The 20,342-nt window shown below is 40.9% G+C and overlaps 1 protein-coding gene across 1 annotated transcript in view; it reads right to left on the reverse strand.

Moving 5' to 3' along the window:
* The window catches only part of atp8b4 (ATPase phospholipid transporting 8B4), a 93,113-nt gene extending 77,370 nt beyond the window's left edge, over positions 1-15,743 (reverse strand). Inside the window, exons 1-3 of the mRNA XM_048615920.1 lie at positions 15,674-15,743; positions 13,019-13,089; positions 6,827-6,909 (exon numbers count right to left, since the gene is read on the reverse strand). Of these exons, the coding sequence (XP_048471877.1) occupies positions 6,827-6,909; positions 13,019-13,089; positions 15,674-15,727 (208 nt within the window). The 5' untranslated portion in view covers positions 15,728-15,743. The remainder of the gene's footprint in view (positions 1-6,826; positions 6,910-13,018; positions 13,090-15,673) is intronic.
* Between the last annotated feature and the right edge of the window lie 4,599 nt (positions 15,744-20,342).

Raw genomic sequence — 20,342 nt, forward strand, 5'->3', positions numbered from 1 at the left:
CTCTGTGCTATCTGCCACATGTCCTGCAGAACAGTCTCTATAGGCTTCAAAAGTTCTTCAGTGGCCCTTGGACATCTGGAGGTTGTGAAAGGCGCCGTATTTACCTTTAGCCTTTCCTTTTCTCTTGTCTGAATGCAATACAGTTCTCAAAAGCTCTTTCTAATTGGAAGTGTTCTGCTCCTTCAGCAAGGCAGTAGCACGGTTCACACAGCCTGTACTTGTATTTGTCTCTATTCCCAAAAGTGTCTTGAACTGAGTCTTTACAAGGAGGTCAGGACAGGATATCCATCTCAATCACTCGAATTCTCTGAGAGTTGCTCGCCATTGGTTACAAGAACGAACGCATGTCCTAAATGGCAGATGAGCCAAGCCAGATTGTCAAAACTAATGTTACAACTTTGTAACAATCTTTTGCACAACTGTTGTGGAAGGGAGTGATCAGTAGAACATCCCAATGTCTCTCGGCATAACCATGATAGCAATTAAATTAGAAAATGTATTTTTCTCTTTTCAGCAGCCTAGACTATTCAGAACAAAATTTCTGGTATAGTATTAAAGTAAAACACAATCATTTACTAGGCTGTAATATTTTGCACTGGAGTTTGGAAGAGTGAGAGGTGATGTGATTGGAGTTTACAAAACTGAATGGTCTGGACAAGGTAGACATGGAAAAGATGTTTCCTCTTGCAGGTGATTCTAGAACAAGAGGAAACTGTTTTACAATCAGGGGTCACCCTCTGGGGACAGAGATGACGGAATTCTTTTGCTCCCCGAGCGTTGTGTGCCTTTGGAACTCTCTGCATCAGAAGGTGGAGTCATTGAATATTTTTAAGGCGGGGGTAGATTGATTCCCTTTCTGCACCAGAATCCAAGGTTATCGGGCAGGAGGGGTGGGGAGGGGGTGGCGATGAATGGCAATGTGGAGCTCGGAACACAAACAGGTCAGCCATGATATTGTTGAACATCATGAGGGACATGGATAGAGTGAACAGCCAAGGTGCACAGGATAGGGGAGTCCAAAACTAGAGGGCAGAGGTTTAAGGTGAGAGGGAAAAGATTTAAAAGGGACATAAGGGGCAACTTTTTCTTTCAGAGGGTGGTACGTGTATGGACTGAGCTGCCAGATGAAGTGGTGGAGACTGGTACAATTACAACATTTAAAAGGCATCTGGACAGGTACATAAATAGAAAGGGTTTAGAGGGACATGCTGGTAAATGGGACTAGATTAATTTAGGATACCTGGTCAGCAAGGACGAGTTGGGCCAAAGGGTCTGTTTCCGTACTGTACATCTCTATGACTCTATAACAGCAGAACAAGTTTGAAGGACTGAATGGCCTATTTTTGCTTCTAATTCGTACATTTGTTTGGAATATTTGCAGCGGGTGAGCCCAGCACTAACTTGAAGTGGACCCGGTGCGGACTTGCAGCGGTGGGAGAGTGAGCCGCAGTGTGGACTCAAAGTGAACCCAGCGCTTCTGCACCGACGCATGCCTGCTGCGACCGAGGCAGATTTTGGTTCCCGGTGGCATCTGTGTCCAGCGCAGATTCGTGGAGGCAGCAGCAGAGGCGACTTTGTGCCCAGGGAGAGACCTGGAGGCAGGTCCAGGCAGCATGGATGAGGTGAGCCCGAAGCAGAGTCGTGGTGGCGGCGGGATCGAGTTTGGACTGGTGCAGTACCTAGTGGCATCGGTGGCGGCTGCATTGGCGAGGTCCAACAAGGACTCTTAGTGGTGGGGGCATTGATGGAGGCAAGATGGCGCCGAAGAGTGCCAACACTTGTTCCAGCAGCAAAGGGGGCTCGTGCCCGGCCATCACGCCAATGGCTGAGCTCTTAACAAGAAGTTGTGTAACATTGAATACTATTTCTTTATTTCTCTGCCTTTGTGTTCTATGTTTTGGTTTACTTTTCTTTGTTTTAAGATGGCGTCGGAGAGTGGCAATACTGTGCAACACTTTTCGCTGCATTTTGTAAAAAAACACACATGGCAATAAATAAATAAATAACATGTACCTATTCTTCCAGAAAACCAAACATCAGTAATACAAAACTAAACTAAAAACGAACACTTTCTGTTTGTAAACTCTAATAAACAAAAGACTGGGGTGCGTACGTGTGTGTATCTGTGCGCACAGACCATACAGGGAAATTATTTATGAGCATTAACTTAGTAACAGAAACAAATAATAAACAAATTAAGTATCCATCAAAATCAACCCATAATAGACTTATTTTCTAAGTATTAGGTTTAGCCTGCATGTGGCAGAAATTATTTTAATAAAGATGGATGTCTGCTATATTGAACAGTCTGCACACAAAATCCTATCCTCAGGATTTGCAGTTTTCAAAGCTCCTTTTTCCTTTAATTTCATTGAGTATCAGTAATTACGTGGAAAATGCCAAATCTTCCCTTTCCTATTGCACAGGGAGTTTTGATTCGTAGCTGGTTTGATTTTCAAGTGAAAATGATAGCTTGTTAAAAATTCACTGCATTGCTCATTTAGCAACCATCTCAATCATCTTTATAATTACATTGAATGTACAAGAAAGGAGAATTCATTTGCTTTCTGCTTTAATTTTGAACAGTGTGAGCTTCTGATCAAACAGCATCTTCGCCTATTCACATACAAATCAAAACGAGGTTTTTGTGCCAATAATGCTTATGTGTTAAAGTATTCTTGTGAAGGGATTACTGACAAATCCTCCTTAATTAACTGTTATAGAGAATGGAGCTAAATATGTCTGCCTGTTATCTGTTTTTATTGTTAATTTTATTCAGCTTACTTATACTGGGAGTAATTGCTCAAGCCATTTCTTCACTCCTAAGGATAAGAACTGTAACATGACACATTGTGGATAGGAATGGTGGACAGCATGACCCCAGTACAATTTATTGTGCTTGGAGGCTGAGGCTTGAGATTAATTAGATATGCAAGACAATATCCTGGTTATTCAGTGTGAACTCAAGTGCTGAGAGAGAAATTGAATATGCTGCTGAAGCTATTTTAAGGGATACAGCAACAAAGTGGGTTTCACTTGCTGATCCAGCCTGTCAGAAGCTAATTTATCTTTTGGGATTAGTTTCAGTACAAATCTGAGCCATTCAAAGCCAGTGACCCAGGTAATTGCAATGGTAATCAGGTTAAGGGTCAATAGTCAAGAGAAGAACTAAAAATACTTCATACTTGATGAGTCTTCACATTCCTATGTGGAAATCTGCAATTAGAGTCCACAACTATCAAAAGTATAATCGGTTGACCACAGACTGGGAGGAAATCTGAGCAAAGAGGCAAACAATCCTAAAATTTTGCAAGAATCGCAAATCACCAACAAACTCAACATCATCCATTTCAACAATTCTGACTAAGACTTTTAATTAGTTAAAATCATTTGTTTGCATTCAGACTTCACAACAGGGTCCTTGAAATGGTTTGGGCTATGATCTTATTGGCTACTGCCACAAAAAGGCAAATTAGGAGCAGGAGTAAGCCATTCAGCCCCTCGAGCCTGTTCCTTCATCCCATTAGATGATGGCTGTTGTGATTGTGGCCACAGCACACTTCCCTGGCTAACTCTGATAACCTTTGACCCCCTTGTTTATCAAGAATCTATCTGCCTCAACCTTAAAAATATTTAATGACCCTGCTACCACCAATTTAAATTGAGTTCCACAGATTTGTGACCCTCTGAAAGAAGAAAAATTCCCCTCATCCTCCCTAATTAGCAGAGACACCTTATTTTTATGCTAGTTCTCATCTCTCCTACAAGAGGAAACAATCCTTCCACTCTGTCAAATTCCCTCAGTGTTTTATATGTTCAAGAAGATCACCTCCCATCCATCTAAACTCCAATGAATACAGACTTAATTGTCCAACATTCCTCTTAGGAGAACTTCTTTAGCTGAAAAATGAGGCAAGTGAATCTTGTCTGAACTGTTTCAATTGCAATTGCTCCCTTTATTCTTAACAAAACTGGATACATTACTCCACATATCATCTCATTAATGCCCTTACTTTTGCATTCTATATTTGAATTGTACTCTTTCAGTAAATTGGGGACAGTGAAAACGAGCCTCATTTCCCTGGGTCAAGCAGCTACAAATGCTACCTTGGATTCAATTTCTCAACAATCCTCATTCAGTGGTTTGCTGTCTGTGTGTGTTTTGCTGCATGTGACTGTTTTTCAAACGTAATCTATTCGTAGTAAATTGTTTCAGAGGATGTGATAGGGAGCTAGGTAAATACAAGAGATTTCATGTGATGCCATCATGTAAGCACAAGAGTAGGAAATGCTTATTGATCAGCTCAGTGTACATGTGAATTGGCGTTGGTTAGCTCAGTCGGCTGGACAGCTGCTTTGCAATGCACAGTATTGCCAATAGTGTGGGTTCAATTCCCATACCGCCTGAGGTTACCGTGAAGGACTGTCCTTCTCAATCTCTTCCCCCTCGCTTGAGGCAGGGTGACCCCGTGGTTAAACGAACGACAGTTGTCTGACACCCTAACGAGACAGTGAGCCTATGGTTCAGTAGGATTATGTTGACTTTATCATTACGTGTGAATTACTGTGAAAATTGAGCACATAAGAAGTTATAGAAGTAAAAACCAAGTCAGGCCAATGATGCTGGTGAATCCATCACAAGCTGATCCAGTTGACTGATGAATTCATGGAATCAGGACAGTCTTCTCACCACTTATAGGTTTCATCTGTAGGGCAAGACTGAATTGGGACTGAACCAGGTATGCCAGCATTTTGACAAATTATAAATTGCATGATGGTGGGATAGGGAAGATCATGGTGATGATGGAATACACATCTGGGAATTATATTGAACTATCTTCGCCATCGCCACCAGATTGCACCAATGACTTGTTTAGCCACAACTGGCCTGTATTTTACATCTAGTGGTTAGCAAACAATGCAAGTTCCATTAGTGAGCCACTAATGTTATGTATTAAGAACATTTATCTGGGGAGACGCAGCACATTGGATTTTGTCTTCTTGAATCTATTGCTCAATATTCTAGAAAATTAATCTTTAAGTTCAGAAAAATATTTCAGCCAGTTGGCACTGGATAATAAGCTTCCAATGTTTCTAAGTGTAGGGGCATTTTAGGTGAACCCTTCTCTTTCTAATGGCTACAAGATTTACTGAATTCAACCATTCCAATGTGATTCATTTTATAGATACTATAGACTGAATATGAATTGATGTGCCAAATTGCTGCAATCATTACTCCCACTGCAGAACCAAACTAAAGTACAAACTTTAAAATTAAATGATCAAAATTCTTCATGCAACTTTAAAAGTGGCACACGGAATAAATTCAACACTGGGTAGTTGTGACTATTGAAAGCCAAACTTCAAAACCTAGGGCTCGGTGTAGCATTATCCTTCGTGAATTCCCTAGCATCAATATCCTAGAACATAGCTTCCCAAACTGTGGGTCAATCTTCAGTTGAGATCCTGAAATTGTAAGCTCTGAGGCAGCAGGGCTTCCAATACTCTTTTCACATGCCTCCAACGCTTATAACACCATTTCTCCCCGCAGACCCACAGTTATGCAATTCTCCCTGTGGGATCATGGCAGCTTGAGTTTGCAATGGGGTCATATTGGAAAAAAAGGTTGGGAAGATTGATTCTAGGGATTACTATTGAGCAGATACTTTAAAACAACTATGTAAATATTGTGTCTACCAGAACAGATCAGAGGCTGGGTATTCTGAAATGAGTGGCTGACCTCTGTCCTGGAAAGGTTCACCCTCTCCATAGCCCACGTCTGGACTTTGATGGATGCTTGGTTCAGTCAGCTCCGAAAACACCGAAGAAGCTCAACACCATTCAGGATAAAGCCACCTGCTTGAATGGTACCCCATTCACCCAAACCCCTCTCAATCACTAATGTCATTTAAACACCAGTGCATTAAGATTCACTAAGTGAGCTGTTTATTCGGAAATCTGGTGCAAACATGGTAGGCTGAATGGCCTTATTATACACTGTAACAACTCTGTGATTATGGCTGCATTTGTATGTGCTCCAGAAACTTACCAAGCCTTTTTTTTCTGACAACATCTGCCAACCTGTTACCTCCACCATCAAGAAGGACAAAAGCAGCAGATGCACGAGAACAGCGAAATCCTCCAAGCCGCACACCATCCAGACTTGGAATTATATCACTGTTTCTTCAGAATTACTGGATCAAAATCCTGGACCTCCCTATGGACGTACCTAAACCCCTGGGCTGCAGCTATTCAAGAAGGTAGCTCACCACAACCATCTCAAAAGCAACTAGGCACAGGTAATAAATGCTGGCCTTGCCAGGGAATGTACACCTTTCTCAAAAATAATGTTAAAAATGTAAGTAAAAATAAGCAAATTGAAATGAGACGCAATGCATGAAATTGACATGACTAATGTAATCTTCAACATGACCTTCCCTGTTCATTTACAGTGTAATTTCCATGCCTGGCGCCTTGCTTTATTTCAAACCTGACACACACATACATTCAGCAGATTTTGTGTGGGAGCGTAATGATGTTGTTGATAACTTAATGATTTAAGTGCATACTGTGCAAGTGACAAGTATCAACATGGAGAAGACTGGTGTATGAACTTGGCATGTTGCAGCAGACTATAGAAAACAATGCTGTTCATTTTCATGCAATGAAACTGAATGCATTTGACAATGCCATTTCTGATTCCTGATCCACTGTTATTTCCTGGCAGTTACTTCACTTCAGGTCTCCCGGTGTTTGGAAACCCTCTCCCATTTGAGCACCATTCCCTGGTGACCTTAGCGAAAATAGTAGAAGAAATTAAACTCACCATTAAATTCTGCCAACCTACACATATCTGCTCCGAGCTCTGAAGTTACTGGCAGTGCTTGTCGAACTTTCAAATTGGTTTCCCTGTTTGAAGAAGTCAGAAGAATATAATGTTATCATTGTGCACAAAACAGACACAGAAACATGCTTTCAAATTAAGCATTTTTAAAGATGCATTACAATTTTGAACACACAGATGAAGAACCAAATTATTCCTAACGTGGCATGTAGTTGCAAGTGATATTTTTAGATACTTTCTAATCAATCTATTCAGAGACATTATTACATGCCTCTGGAGCAGCTGGATCTTGAACCGAGGCCTCCCAGCTCAGAGGTATGGATGATACCACTGCACAACCAGAGTTTAGTACAAAATATCTTGGTCTTTGAAGGGTTAAAATTACAGTAAGAAAGCTACATTCTACCTATCCTATAGAACACTGCCCCATAATCGCTGTCCTCAATCAATATTTACATAGTAAAAAACATACTTTAAACTGCATTGATCCTCTGGCTTACTCTTGTCTGAGTCAGAAAGTTGTGGGTTCAAGACCCTCATCAGAGTCTTTGGGCACAGAACCGAGCCTGACACTTCAGCAGAGATCACATTAAATAAACTGAGGATCTCTCAGCCTGTTTCAGTGCAGTAAAACAACAACTTATTTTCATATAGTGCCTTTAGCGTAACAAAACTTTGGAGATAAGCCAGTGGGTTATAATTAGAGGAGTGCAGCTGGTGCGGAGCATCTTGGGGCTGAAGGAGATGAAAGAGATAGGGAGGGGTAAGGCCATGGTGAGATTTGCAAAGAAGGAGCTGCTGGAATGGGAGATGAGGAAGCTCAGGAGTGACAGGTAAAGGGGGCTTGTTGTGAATTAAGACACAGGCGTCAGTGTTTGAATGACCTCAAGTTTAGGCAAGATATAACGTGGGGGACCAGCCAGGAGTGTATTGGAAGAATTGAATGTCGGAGGTAACAAAGACACAAACGAGGTTTGCAGCAGTTGAGCTAAGACAGGAATGAAGTTGGGTGATCTAATTGAGGTGAAAATAGACAGTTATAGAGATGACTAGAGTATGAGGACTGAAGCTCACCCTGAGATCAAATGTGACTGTTTTACAAATACTGGGCTCCTGAAGGCAGTTATGTTCAAACTGTCTCCTTTAATTCGAGGTAAAATGGAGTAATGTGGAAAGGTGAATGTGACCTCATCCTAAATCCTTCTGGAGACAAACCTGTGTGATCTGCTTGATATGGAGGCAGAATCTCAAATGAAATCTTATTCCATGTTAGATGCAGGTTTTAACACTTGGACACAAGGAGGGGATAGTTGGTCCTGCTGCTGCCCAAACTTTGAAGAGGCAAGAAATTTGAGAAAAGAAGATCCATAACAGATGCTGCTATGTCACACAGGAAGAAAAAAATTTCTTTTGCATTAACTACCACTCAGTGTTGGTGAGGACAGATTCCCAGTTCAAAGAAACAAAGGTAATGAACAGTTACAGCCACAAAGTCGCCACCATTCGAATCAGAGATCCCCAGAGTATGGAAAGAGGCTATTCGCCCCATTGAGTTGCACTAATCCTCCAAACAGCATCCCACCCAGACCCAGCCAGTGTTCCCTATAAGCCTGCATTTCCCATTGGCTAATCCACCTTGCCTGTACATCCTTGGACATTTGAAGGCAATTTAACATGGCCAATCCATCTAACCTGCACATCTTTGGACTGTGGGTGGAAACCCATGCAGACATGGGATGAACATGCAAACTCCACACAGACAATACCCAAAGCTGGAATCAAATGCAGGCTCCTGGCACTCTGAGGCAACAGCGCTACCTACGGAGCCATCATGCCACCCTGGAAATCCATTTAAGCACACTCAAAAGATTGAGTGGAAAAACTTTTTGTTTAAAAGGTACTGGAGATTTACTCCAGTGGGACAATGCAAGGGGATTTTATTAACACTGGGAGAAGCTTGGGACTTTAAACATAAGTCCACATTTCTGCTGATTGTGCAGTGTAATGTACAAATGTGATGTGTAGTTTTTGGTTGGGTTAAGACGGTAATAGAGATTACCTGCTTTGTTGTTTACTGTGTTCGCTACCTATTAAGTAATATCTAGCCAATGTTGTTATTTTGCTTAAGTAAAAAAGTGGAATATTGTCATGAAATCCTTTGTTTCATATCAGTTTTAAATTCATATCACTTTCTAAAAGTTATCAGTCTCTACAGGGATTGTAACAATGACACCAAGATTGCAAACAGAGCAGTTTAATGTCTCAGACTGTTGCCAGGATGAGAGATGGTGTCAGTAGCTATGGAACAGAGTTTGGAATGAGGATTGAAAATAATGGCTCCAGACTTCTCACTATTAACCTGAAAACATTTCTGCTCATACAGGACTCAATGCTGGACAAGCTGTCCCTCAGCAATAGTGGAGATGACAAAAGAGGTAGTAATGAGATGGTGCACACTTAACAATTTCATAGTGGAGCAGCCTAATATTCAACCTTCATCCCTCAAACAACATCCACTAACATTGTGCTGCTTCTGGGGAATTTGCAGGGCACAAACTGTCAGTTATGCTTCTGACATTACAAGAGAGATTACATACTTCAGAGGGACTTTATTACCTGTAGAGTGTCTGAGGGCATTAGAGATGATACATAAATACAGTCTCTTTCATCGTTTCCCTATTAATGCTCAGATTTGTGACTTGTTTTGAAGTACAAATATACTAACTCTCTCACCTATTTAAACAGTGAAAATAATTTCCAAATAGTGACTGCAACAACTAGTTACAGTCACCAGGTGGCTCCACTTTACAAGTACTGGTCTCACGGGCACTTAAAAGCTAAGACCCAATCATTGTACAACAGAAATGACCAGCTTTTACAGTAACCAGCTAAAAACTCAGTCTTGCCTTGAACTAAGTATGGCCTAGAGGTATTATTGCTGGATAATGCATCCAGCAACTCAGCTAATGTTCTGGGGACCTGGGTTCGAATCCCACCATGGCAGGTAATGGAATTTGAATTCCAGGAAAGAATCTGGATTCAAGAATCTACTGATGACCATGAAACCCTTACCAACAAAACCCATCTGGCTCACTAATGTCCTTCAGAGAAGGAAATCTGCCAATTTAACCCGGTCTGGCCTACATGTGACTCCAGACCCACAGCAATGTGGTTGACTCTCAACTGCCCTCTGAAATGGCCTAGTAAGCTAGGGATGGGCAACAAATGCTGGTTCTGCAGCGATGCCAGTGTCCCACGAGTGGATTAAAGAAAGGTCAGACACAACTTTAAAATGTGCAGCTGATGAAAAGTGAAGTGGCACCGAGGGAGGGAAATGCTACAAGAAAAGGGCGGCCACCATCAGCAACTGGAACTCGATGCCTGTAATTGCCAACTTGCAGATCAAAGTAACATAGACAATAGGAGCAGGAGTAGGCCACTCAGCCCTTCAAGCCTGCTCCGCCATTTAATGTGATCATGGCTGATCATCCGACTCAATGCTTCCTCCTCATACCCTTTTCTTCAGCCCTAAGAACTACATCTAACTTCTTCTCAAAAACATGTAATACAGTTTGGCTTCAACCACTTTCTCTAGCAGAGAATTCCACAGGCTGAGATGAAAGCAGAGGAAATTTCTCTCCATCTCGGTCCTAAATGGTCTACCCCATATCCTTACGCTGTGGCCCCTGGTTCTGGACTCCTCGGTCAAGGCGAACATCCATTCCCAAAGTCTAACCTGTCTGAAATCTGCCTTGATCTTTATCAAGGATGGCTGACCATTTCAAAATCCTCTGCAAAGATTATTTTACAAAAGGCAGCAATAAAACCTGATGGTAATGGTAGGGGTGGAGAAAAGAAGGATGTTGCATGTATGATTCCAGTAAAGAGCTAAGCAAATCATCAAGTTAATTCTGTAGAAAGTCAGTTCTAAAGAAGGGTCACTGGACCCAAAATGTTAACTCTGACTTTTCTCCACAGATGCTGCCAGACCTGCTGAGAATATCCAGCAATTTCTGTTTTTGTTTCTGATTTCCAGCATCCGCAGTTCTTTTGATTTTTTTTATCAACTGAACTCTGCATGGTTTGATGCACTTAAAATTCCATATGTTTGGGTAGGTTGAAGGAATGAAGGCATGGAATGAGTATTCCAGTCAGTAGGAGCTGCTTCATCAAACACCACAGAAGAAAATTTTCTGTGCACAAATCTTCTGGTGTTGTTTCTCTCTCTCTAGCAAAAATCTGATTATTCCTTTTAATTGAGAACAAATGAAATATTCAAATAGCTTTCTCTCCAATCTCATTTCATGTCTGGAATACAATTCATGTCATAAAATTAATAGTTCCTGTCCCAGATACTTTTTTTGGTCTTGCTCACCTTCTCCTAATTGCAGCTCCTAATATTATTATTTATTAGGGCAACATTTCTACGTAGGACCCATCTCTCGTTGTATATTCTGAAGTCAATACGGTGCATGTGTCAACTTTCCAATCAGATTTGACATTCCTGAGAATTTTTGCAAATTCTCAGCAAAGTACAAAATAATGAGCAGACCTTCACACTGGCCTTTCTCAGGATTTGCATCATGTTTCCACCTTTTCTGTAAAGCTTATACCTTCATGTTGTAATGCTAAAAATGTATCAATCTGTGCACCATAAGATCCCATTAACAGTGATGTGATCATAACCAGACAATCTGCTGTACATAGTGGTGGTGGAGGGATAAACTTTGGCCTGAACACGAGGTGCACTCGGTATCATGGTTTGTTTCATATCCAGGTGAAGGGGGCAGTTGGAGCCTCAGTTTAACCCTTCGATTGACCAACATTAACATTGCTGCACTTCCTCGGTCTTGCACTGAAGTATTGGTACTCACATCTCCACAGTGGGACTCGAGCTCACAACCTTTTGACTCAGAGCTGTGTGTGTCGCCACCGAGTTATCGTTTCAAGTGCACATTTAGCGCGGACAAAAATTCATAGCTAGTGGAATCAATATTATATCATATAGACATGTATTATGAAGGCTTTCCAAAAATGGTCCATATGGCAGGCACAAGTGTCGAGAAGAAAGGAACAGTGAGAAAATAAATAGAAATGCCTTGTGATTTGGGAATAAGAGTATGAGGAACTTCTCAGTGCAAATCTGGAGATCCCATGTTTGACTCACAGAACCAGGATGATTCCTGCTCACATCACTCATTGGACTGGTTTCACTAATAGTGGCCTGGGCTAGGAAATGTAATGCCAGCTACAGCAAGCTATTTGTAAAAAAAAAATTCTGAACAAATAGGCAGACTTACTATCTCCCAAACACATCTCCTGATGGCCTTCACGACTCACTGCAGATCACAAAATGTCTGTGGCCTAGACATCTTCAATTCTCATAGATGGAGGAAAACATTGGGGGTTGAATTGTGTTGAATGTATACCTTGCCTTGAAGAGAGCTCGCCTTTAAAAACTACACGTGCTGTGTATATACAATGCTGTGAATCTGCCTTGCAGTTTTTCTGCTGTGGGTTCGCAAGCCGTACAGAAATCGGTCGGTTTGCCTTCATGTTTGTTTCATAACTTTTAATGTGTTTATTGCTTCAAATAAACTAATGCATGGAGTTCAGTTCTGCGGAAGGGTCACTGGAACCGAAAAGTTAGCTTTGTTTTTTCCTTCACAGATGCTGCCAGACCTGCTGAGCTTTCCCAGCAACTTTGTTTTTGTTCCTGATTTATAGCATCTGCAGTTCTTTTGGTTTTTACTTAATGCATGGAGTTAATCATTCTCTGATGAGCAATTGATTATTAGACTATTAACACTGACAACGTGACACACTGAATTTCGTCTGTAACAGAGGAGGAGTGGAGTTGTAAGTGCTTTCTTTAAAAAGGGGTTTACAATAGATGCCCCATTTAAGGAATGTTCTCGTCGCTGTGGCAACTTTCACACATTGATGGAGAAGCGTTGGGGTCTGGGCGAGGAGAGAATGAATTCACTTTGTTTGTTAAAGATGTATAAAGATGCAACATTGCAAGCTGTGGAATATCTGCCAGTTACAAGGCTACGTTACATTTTAGCGATTCCACCAAGCATTAAATTGCTTGCCGTCTCTAATTAACAGATTCAGTTTAGTTTGCAAGTTAAATTGATATTGCTGGATTGGACATAGATCCCAGACACTTACCCATCAAGCTCTGCTGTCTCAACGTAACCAAGACCGTGAGGTTCGCTACTTGACAGCAGCAACAGATCAGCCTGAAAGGTGATGTAACGAGTGAAGGTTAAGAAAATACATCAAATGAAATCATATTTAATCAGAACACAGTGGATTAGCATTCTGAACCTGCAACACTGCTTCCATATACATTTAAGGACATAAGAAATAGGAGCTGGAGTAGACTACAAAGTCTCTCAGGCCTATTTGGCCATTCAATATGAACACGATTGATTGTTGGTCTCAGTTCCACTGTCTTGCCTGTTCCTCAGATCCACCGATTCCCTGAGAAACTGTCTGTCTCGGTCTTAAATACCACGGAGAACCCACAACACTCCAAAGATTTGAAACCCTTCCCAATGTCGAAAATTCTCAGCTGGGTCCTAAAAGATTGGACCCTCAGCCTGAGAATGTGCCCTGAATTTCAAGACTCCCTAGCCAGGGGAAAGCTACCAGGGCTAGGCTCCTGGAGAATCATGTGACTTCAATGAGATTACCTCTCATTCATTTACACTCCAGAAATAGCATAGGCCAAAGTTACACAGTCATTCATTACAGGACAACCTTCTCATCCCATAATTAATCCGATGGGCTTTCGATACATTGCCTCCAACACGAGTTTCGCCTCCCTTGCATAAGGAGGCTGAAAGTGACAGGTATGGTGTAACCAAAATTGTACCAACTTTTCATTCATAAAAACGGGCAGCGAAATTCCTCTGATATAACAACGTGAAGAGCTGGATGAACTCACCAGGCCAAGCAGCATCAGAGGTGCAGGAAGGCTGACATTTCGGGCCTAATTTTCTGAAGAAGGGTCTAGGCCCGAAACGTCAGCCTTCCCGCTCCTCTGATGCTGCTTGACCTGCTGTGTTCATCCAGCTCTACACCTTGTTATCTCAGATTCTCCAGCATCTGCAGTTCCTGCTATCTTTGAAGCAAAATTCCTCTGATGGAGTGGCAAAGTGAATAGAAAGTTGGAAAAATCGCTGGAGGACTTAACTAAAACTTGAAAGAATAATGTTAAGGTTCCCTAATGAACATGAGGTACTGCCTGATCAGTATGACACCACGGAAGGAATTCATGGATTAAATTCACCCTCAGAACTTGGAGAGAGTGGGGTGGAGGGAACAATAGGGGCAGGGCTTGAACAGGGTGAACACGAGGCAGAAAGAATTTATAAAAAAACAACCTGTCAGCAATCCAAGAATTACAGTGTCAAACAAGTAACTGCTTAAGGTAAATTGACAGAAATGACCTTTCCCTATTCAATTCACCGGTAGCAAAATACAACGATATCTAAAGATCTCAACGGTAGGTCCCTTTTCTTGATTTAATGAGCAGTACTGCATTTTATTGCAAAAATGCGGTGTGGGGAAGTTGAGATTAGGGATGTGTTTCTGGGAAGTGAATAGAAGTGTGGTGTTTGGCAGGAGTGTAGAGAAGGTTTTAGTTTTCTTTAGTGTACGGTTGTGGGGTTGTGGGTGATGGAGGTGGTGGTGGGTTGGTAGGTGTTGGGGAGAGGAGGGAAGGGGAGAAGCTTTGAAAAAAAGGAGCTGAAAAATAACGAGACTGACAGAGAGGCTGAAAGCAATCAATGACATTAGAAGGCAGTATGGGCACAGAGGGGACCAATCAGGATTCTCTACAAAAGTAGTTACATTATACAGTATATTTGCTACATTGAGGAGACAGATAAGTCAGTTAGTGTAGTAAACCAGGATTAGGAACCAGAAGAGCTGCTAGGACAGTGAGTCACACAAAATTGACAAAATAGACAAAAGGAGTATAGCTAAACATAGAAACTATTCACACAACAGATAAGTGAGACAGAAGGCATGTATTATAGCTATGAGTTGTGTACACACATTTTGTTGTGTTACAGTGAATTTAGTAATCCATTGTTTCTGAATGTCAGGAATATTTTCCAACATATCACTGCTCTCTGTATGAAAACGGACCTCTGTTTGAAGTGGTTTATCCCTTCTGGACTGGATGCCTATTTGTGGAATGGGCTATTCCAGGAGTTTGGTTGTTATTTGATCAGGAATTTGACAAAGTTTGAATGCACTCATTAGTTTTAGCTAACCCTATTGCAGCTCACAGCTTAGAAACCCCCAGCAATTTAAAACTGCTTTCCATCAGTAATAAAGCATGGTAACTGCATGCATAAATATAGTTTGCAGGACTTACTCTCAGCACTCATCTTTCTACGGACAGGATTAGTGCACAATACAGAATTGAATTCCAGTAAGGAGGTACAGACCCACACTGCTTTAATGCTACAGATTATTTGATCTGAAATAGTTATATTTCACTTTACACGGACTTTGATCAAACACTGTTCAAAATCATAATCCCATTTTGTAACAACCAAGTGGCAGGAGGAGCTGAATCCCAATTTAATTCATGTATGGTCAGGGGCTTTCACAGACTAGAAGAAGAATTGAAACACTTTTCAAAAAAAAAACTATATATAATTGGGGCACAGCTTTAATTGCAAATAGACTGAAGCTGTTCAAGAAGAACACCCAATAACACATTCCTAGCAATAAATACAGTCAGGCAGGATTGCCTCAATCCAGAGAACAAATTTATAAATAATTAGGATTTTAACAAGCACTTACAGCCACAAACTGATTGTTTTCCAATTTGATTATGTCTCCTACCCGGACATTCATCCATTTCTCATTCTGTAGCCTGGGCAAAAACATGCAGAACATGTTACAATTGTCCCCCACTCAACAAGTCACTTCTGTAGAATACACACACTACACAGAACATACCGATCATTAAAAAAGCCTTGCTTGTTTTCAATCCTCCACATGCCCATGTGTCTCCTGTTTTTATGGTCATGACATTGGGATAGTTGGGAACTGGGAAACTGACTCTTTTTCTATTTCTTGTAAACAGCTTCAACAAAGAACCTTCTCAGTTCAGCAAAATCATTTGTACATCCTCCTATACACTGTGAAGAGAACAATTTACTGTACTAGTGGCATTTTCTTTGTGTAAATATTCATGTCCAAAGTGTGCACTCGTGTTGGAAAATGAAACACTTGGCATTTCAGGTACCCAGGGCAGGATTTTCCCAGCATTCTCCGAGCCCCACATTCAGGCTTGAATGTATGTTAGAAGCCCACATACTGAGTACGAACCATCACTTGGAAGCCAATCACCATCCAAAGAGCAAGCTCACCATCGACTTAAGGGCAGTGGGTGGGCTCACGAAGCCAACAGGAGGCTTCTCAGCTTAAAAGGAACATCAGGCGACGACTTGAGACAAGTAAGGGAGACGGAGCTTCAACATGGAGGTGCCTTCTCTCCAATTAGTCTTTATTCAAAACTCAAAATGGGTTTCGCAGCCTGGTGACCACTGTGGGGGCGTGCCTCTGTACACTCACAGTTGATGAAGGACGCAGACTGTAAGGACAAGCAGTCGGGAAAACCTGTTCTGGTTATATACCTCATCAAAAGAAAGAAAAAAGAGGCAAATGTGATCTATTTCCTACACAAATGTTCCTGTCTTCACTCTGAGTGAGATTGCCATGTTAGTGTCAAATTAGCACAGGTTTCGTATTCCACAGCCACATTCACTGGGAAATGAATGGAGAGATCCGAAAATAGCTCTTTACAGTCAGCACATGTACAAAATACTTCATCCCTACAATATCAGCTGGATTTGGACAGAGGTTCCAGAGACAAGAAGCTGGTGTTCTAATTGTTAGTTGTACTTATACGCAGATGTATTCATTAATTAGGCCTTTCACTTCAGCATATCTGAATGCATCATTTCCTGCTTCAAACAAATGTTAATTCAATGTTTTTCAAGCTCCCTTTAAGGATTTGATTTTCATTAAACTGCCCCTTTAAGGGGCTGTCACTTGTTAATTTGTTTAGTTGATTTAATTTAGATTCATTAAGGTTCAAAACCATTGTATAGTGACATTTACTGAACAGTAGAATGATTGCATTAGGAGATATATAATTTACAATGCTTATAATTTTGATCTTCATAAATAAATGCAAGATTGAGTAAAGATCAGCTCTAGCAGTATCCTTCACCAGCTAGCTTTCTGAAATAGAACACTAACCAATAAGCAAAGCAACCTATCCTCTTGAAGTGAACTTCCTGCACATGCCATCATTCTGGCCAACGTGGGAATGAATATTGTAATGCCAACTATGCTGCAACTTGGACACTTTCATTCCCTTCAAGTTATACCAACTACAGCGGAAAGGAGACTAATTGGACCTTGTTATGCCATGCTTCTTCATTAATGGCATTCATGAGAAGGTCACAGACTGATGCCATCTGTTTGGAATGTCAGAGTAATTTGAAATTGAAAAAATGCCACACTCTCTTTTAAGCATTTAACTTCAATAAGCAGAAATGTTACAGTGCAGCTATTGAACTTAATTATCAAATAGATGGGTGAAAATATAGAAATTGAATTAATACTCTATGAAATTTGTAATCACGTTTCCCTCTCTGTGGTATCAAGTTTGTTGAGTCTTTGTATTGTAGGTTGCTGACTTCACTCTATTGGAAATTGGAGTCCCTTTAAAACTGAATTTTTCTAGTACTTTCTGCATTGTGGGAGCCCTGATACAATGGCTGTTATCGCAGTATTATAGCCTTCAACATTTCTACTGAAAAAGGATAAAAGTTATGAGAAACGTCACAAGATTCACTTAGATTACTGGAGACACAATGTTCCCTTAAGTTGACAGGAAAGATTGACCAATATAACACCTTGTGTACCCTCTCATCAATGCAATGGTTAGGACAATAGAAATTTTGTTCTATAAAGATTGATAACGAACCTTGAGACAAAGGTGAGCAAAGGACAATGGGCATTCTTACAACATGAATAGCTGTTCTGTGGTCATTGGCTAGAATGTCACAACAGTGACTGACACAGCGTAAATTGCCAACCCCCTAGAAACAGGCATTATCGATAAGTACTCAGGGTCACAGGGCAGTCGTTATCAGGCAGTCCTTGTAGGTGACCTCATCAGGATGCTGTTCTAATTTAAAGATTGAGGGAAAACCCAGGGAAAAGTCCCCTCACTCTTCATCTATAGAGCAGGGTGTTGTCTTTATAACTTTAATGAGACCGACACACTCTGTGCCAACTGCCTGTTCGTCTTTTGGTATCCGCAGACTATCCTCAATGGTCATGTTTGTACAGTTTTCTTTGTCTCATTGACTAATATATCATACATAAATTGTTGCTGAACATTTTAAACTGAACATTTTATCTGAAAGTTCCTTACAAATGGAACTGCCAATGTTGGATGACTGTGATCATAAACCCCCAAAACGCAACAAGTCTCACGCCGACCCATTATTTATCCAGTGTAATTCTTAATGCTGCCAGGTGGCTAATTACCTCTGCAGTGTTGAGAGAGCAGAATAATACATTCCTGGAATCAAAATAACAGCATCTCAAACTCATCCTAATTAAACAATAATCTTGAAGAGTACAGAGATAAAGTTGAGTGTATAGTGTACCTGAAGGCCTACTGCACTTATTGGAATCTTTACGCTCACAAGCCCTGGCAGAGAAGCAGAAGCACTTCCTACAATTAGCTTCAATTATTTATTCTGGTGTTTCATCTATGGTCTTATATACATCTGTCGTGTTAACTCGAAGGTAGCCCTGTAAATGTATGTTGATTGCATTTTCCTAAAAGCTTTAATTAACCTAATTAGCAAACTTAAACTTCTGCAATCAGCTAAACTTAATTTAATTTTGAAAGCGGTGGAAGTATTTGGAGAATAAGGAACGAACACTTGAAGAACAAATTGTGTAACCCACACGTATTCTGTCCCGAGAATAGTTACCTGCAACTTGCAGTCAACATCAGGAACAAAATGTAAACACCAAACAATTTATAAATGGATTAAAAATTATTCATGGAATATGACATTTAAATCAAATGTGGCTTGATGGAGTATACTATTTTACAATTTTTTTTCAATAAACCTGGAGGAAACAAATTCCCTAATAATAATGTGCTGTTGCATGAAGCATCTTAAGCTAATAATGGACTAGCATCCCAGAAATTAGAATTCAATCAATCGTCTAATTTACGGGCCAGCATCAGAAAGGTATCCATGAAATTTGCCAAACCAATGTAAGAAAATCATCTAGGTCAGTAGTATGGAATCATTATACAAGATAGCAGGAGGCTATTTAACCCGTTGAATATGTACTGACTCTTTCAAAGAGTGACTCAGTGAATCTCAATTACCTACACTTGCCTCGAGGCATTGTTTTCTGAAGAAGGGTCTAGACCCGAAACATCAGCTTTCCTGCTCCTCTGATGCTGCTTGGCCTGCTGTGTTCATTCAGCTCTACACCTTGTTATCTTGAGGCATTGTATTGTTTTTCCTTCAAGTATTCATTCTCCCTCTTGAAAGCTTTATTTGAATCTATTCCCTTCACCTTGTCAAGCAGCACATTCTGAATCTCAGTCAATCAGGGCGTCCAACATCTGCAGTTCTCACTATCTCCGAGCAAAGTTTGTTTTTCTCGTTTTGCACTGATTTGTAAATGTGCCATCCGATTGTTGACCCGTCTGCCTGTTCCTCTTTCTTTACTCTATACCTCAATCCTCTTAGTTTTCTTTGCTCTAATATCCTTCCAGGGGCCACTCGCCTGTCACACACTCGACTCAACGGCTCTAGTCCCAGACTGCATGGCTTTTTTCAATGCTTTTAAGGCAACCAAGGATTTCACACTGCCCACATCCTCAGAGCACAAGCTAAACGGCCACCAGCTAATCAAGTAATATGGTCCATGCTATAGAAAAGATAACTTGCCCCTTCCTCCAGGAGAAAACGCAAAGGACAAACAGACAGGGCTACAACATGCCCTCTATCAGCATGGAGTTATTTTATAGTTATCAATTATATCACACTGATAATGGCACTACATCAGAATTTAAAACCTACCCTTTACCAACTCTGACTTCAAAGACAGAGTACCAACTGAACAGATTTGCTGGTAAATCAGAACTGCACATGCAAGTACATTTATAGTTTTGTTTTTGCCGACAGTTTATTATCACATTGCAAAGTAAGTGCTACCATCTGGCAGAAAAAGATTGTTCTATTGAAGAAGATTTGACATGTAAGGAGGGGACAGATGAATAGAAATCATGGGAGACAACAAGGTGCAGGGCTGGATGAACACAGCAGGCCAAGCAGCATCATAGGAGCAGAGAGGCTGACGTTTCAGGCCTAGACCCTTCATCAGAAAAGGGGGAGGGGAAGGGGGTTTTGAA

The sequence above is a fragment of the Rhincodon typus genome, chromosome 33, assembly GCF_021869965.1.
Source record: "Rhincodon typus isolate 14 chromosome 33, sRhiTyp1.1, whole genome shotgun sequence".
NCBI lineage: Eukaryota > Metazoa > Chordata > Chondrichthyes > Orectolobiformes > Rhincodontidae > Rhincodon > Rhincodon typus.